Below are 3,136 nucleotides of genomic sequence, written 5' to 3' on the forward strand. Positions count from 1 at the left end.
CATCCCTAGCAAATATAACCTCTGTGTGTCAAAGCTTGTGCTCCAGCACTGGCTCCTGTAGCAAAATAGACTGCTTATAATGTGAAGTTTCCTCACGGGGAGGGAAGATGGCAGCGGCTGTAACATGTCACTGGATGCCAAGGGTCTGTGATTTTACATGTTTTTGTAAAGAAAGGTACGTGTTCATTTTAATTTGCCATTTCTGTTTCATTTCTTTATCTTTAAAATCTGTCTGACTTGCTGCCCATTTGTACAGCAATCTGCAAGAGTATTCTCAGGTTTGATTAACATACAGTTGCCTCTATAGTCATTGGCATTGCAGCTGTAAGACTGCAACTTCCATTTGATTTCTTAACACTCATGTTTTACAGGGTGAAAACGAATCCCATTTGAACAGAAAACACTGGTTTAGTGGTGTTAAAACACCTTTATCCTAAAAAAAAAAAATAATTAAAAAATCAGATTATTCTATTTTTAGTATTATCGTATTCTGTTGAATAAGATGGTTTATTCCCTCTTGAGCTCTTTTGTATAACCAATTTTTGCTGCAGAGAGTCATTGGACATCACTGTAACTTCAGCTGTGATGTGGGGCTTGGAACACCTGAAAAGGAGGAGTGGGAAATACTCCTCTACCTTCAGAAGTGTCCTAAGTAGAAACATGCTGCTCTGATGCTGCTGTTGGCTCAGACTGCATAATGCTCTTAAAATCCTACAAGTCAGGCATCCTGATGTAGACTGAGGGTGCTTAATACTTCATAGTGATGAGCTTATCAGGATGTCTTTTACTGATACAGTAGACATGGGTGGATGATGCATTTCTCCGTCTTGTAGATGGGAGACACCACCACCCAGATTCTCAGTGAGGAGTGGGTCATGCACTGTGTTAAGAAAGGACTCCAGCTTTAATGTTTAATACTTTTTTCTCTCATATGTTTTAGTGTTAAGATGGCAGAATAACCATGGGAGACTGGAATTTCCTTGGTGGCATTTTAGAGGAGGTCCACATTCATTCCACTATTATTGGAAAGATTTGGCTAACGATCCTCTTCATATTTCGAATGCTCGTCCTTGGAGTGGCAACTGAAGATGTTTGGAATGATGAACAATCTGAATTTATATGCAATACTGAGCAACCTGGTTGCAGAAACGTGTGCTATGATGAGGCCTTTCCCATCTCTCTCATAAGATATTGGGTCTTGCAAGTTATATTTGTGTCTTCCCCTTCCTTGGTGTATATGGGACATGCCTTATACAGACTAAGAGCCTTGGAGAAAGAGAGGCAAAAAAAGAAAGCTCAGGTAAGGGTGGAACTCGAAAGCACTGAACTAGAAATGACTGAAAATAGGAAAAGGCTGGAGAGAGAACTCCGGCAGTTGGATCAAAGAAAGCTGAACAAAGCACCCCTGAGAGGCTCTTTGCTCTGCACTTACGTGATACATATTTTCACAAGATCTGCAGTGGAAGTCGGGTTTATGATTGGGCAGTATCTTCTGTATGGCTTTCATCTAGATCCCCTTTATAAATGTCGGAGAGATCCTTGCCCAAACACAGTTGACTGCTTTGTGTCTAGACCGACAGAAAAAACAGTGTTCATCTTATTCATGCAATCAATAGCAACTGTATCATTGCTTCTAAATATCCTAGAAATTATCCATCTGGGATTCCGAAAGATCAAAATGGGACTTTGTGGGCAGAGTAAAACCAAGGATGACCCTGAAAATTTCTGCATAAACAAATCTAAGAAGTACTCTGTGATACCACACTCTTCTTTGGGAATACCCACCACCCCTCAAAAAACTCTTCCTTCTGCACTTAGTGGCTACACCTTCTTAATGGAAAAGCAAACTGGGACTGCTGTCTACCCACTTCTAAATGCTCCTCCCATGTTTCAGCCTGTGCAAAACAACCATGCAGAAAGCAGCAGCAATTACACTCATTGCAATCAGGACATCAAGTCACCAAAGAAGAGGCCAGCTACGAATGCTTTAGGCAATCAGACTCAAAATACCAGCACCAATAATAATGAAGGCTTGCTTGGAGAGCTTGGGAAAGAAGCACATGATGTGCAAAAAGAAGCTGAAAAGAAACATTTCCTGGTTGTTACTCAGAATGCGGCTCTAGCTTCAAGCATGCGCTTGGGAAGCTGTTCTGAAACGCCATCTCAAACTTCACTACAACCCCACACACCTTTTCCTGTTACTGGTTTCAGAAGACAACACGGAATGAGTTCATCTTGGAACTGCTCAGCAGTGGCTGAGAGTGCAGAAGCTTCTACAAATTCTCTTCCAAAGAACAGCAACAGAAGACAAAGCACTTTCAGTGCAGACAAAGCCCAAGCTCCTTGCAATGCTGATGTAAAGAAGTGTAGCCGACCAGACACTCCTGACTCCACAGGAGAGGTGAGCTCAGGGTCTAAACAAAGTAGAACCTGTGACAGCCCTAAGCCTTTCTCTCTGTCTAGACGAGTGTCCATGTCAAGCAGTGCCAGCAGCAGGCGAGCACCCACTGATCTGCAGATATAGCACCAGTTAACCCTCAGTCGCACTGGTCAGTGCTGGGTAGTTACTGACCATTGAGACACAAGTAGGACCTATGTGTAAGAGTAGCTAAATTACTGAGCTTGAAACAGTTGTTTCACATAGCTAGAAAAGCACCTTGAATCTCAGCTAAGTAACTTTCAAACAGGCCCTTTGCAGTGAAAGGGTGGCTTAGACCTCAGCATATGAACTTACACACCATCCTTCCAGCTCAAAAGGGAAACACACATCATGTAGTCCACATATTAGGAAAAGTCAGACATAAAATCAGAGCTAATACTATTTAAACTGAATAAAACTAGAAGACAAAATTTACAGTCTAATAATGTATTTTACAAAGACCAATAAATTAAATGAGTCTAAAGATAGCACTGGTGCTCTCAGGAGAAATTCATTATCAGTGAATATAGTTCTGCTTAATCTCTGTGAGAATTCACACAGGCATTTGAGCGCTGTCCGAAAGCAGAATGTCAAATGTATTCCGGTTTGAACCGTGTTAAATACAAAAAGAACAAAACATTTGATACATGTATCACTAATTCGTGGACACCACAGTATACTTTTTTCAGTGTATCACCATTGACTTCCTCGGCACAA

General features: G+C 41.4%; 1 protein-coding gene across 1 annotated transcript; it reads left to right on the top strand.

Annotated features, from left to right (window-relative positions):
• On the top strand, positions 1-3,136 carry GJA9 (gap junction protein alpha 9). The gene is made up of 2 exons (XM_080632580.1): positions 1-175; positions 941-3,136. The coding sequence occupies exon 2, from the start codon at positions 962-964 to the stop codon at positions 2,522-2,524; it is 1,563 nt and encodes a 520-aa protein (XP_080488706.1). The 5' UTR covers positions 1-175; positions 941-961; the 3' UTR covers positions 2,525-3,136.

This window comes from Psittacula echo, assembly GCF_963264785.1.
Source record: "Psittacula echo genome assembly, chromosome: 21".
NCBI lineage: Eukaryota > Metazoa > Chordata > Aves > Psittaciformes > Psittacidae > Psittacula > Psittacula echo.

Excerpts from the sequence above, each read along its gene's own strand:
- GJA9 (XM_080632580.1), top strand. The coding sequence starts at position 962 with ATGGGAGACTGGAATTTCCTTGGTGGCATTTTAGAGGAGGTCCACATT.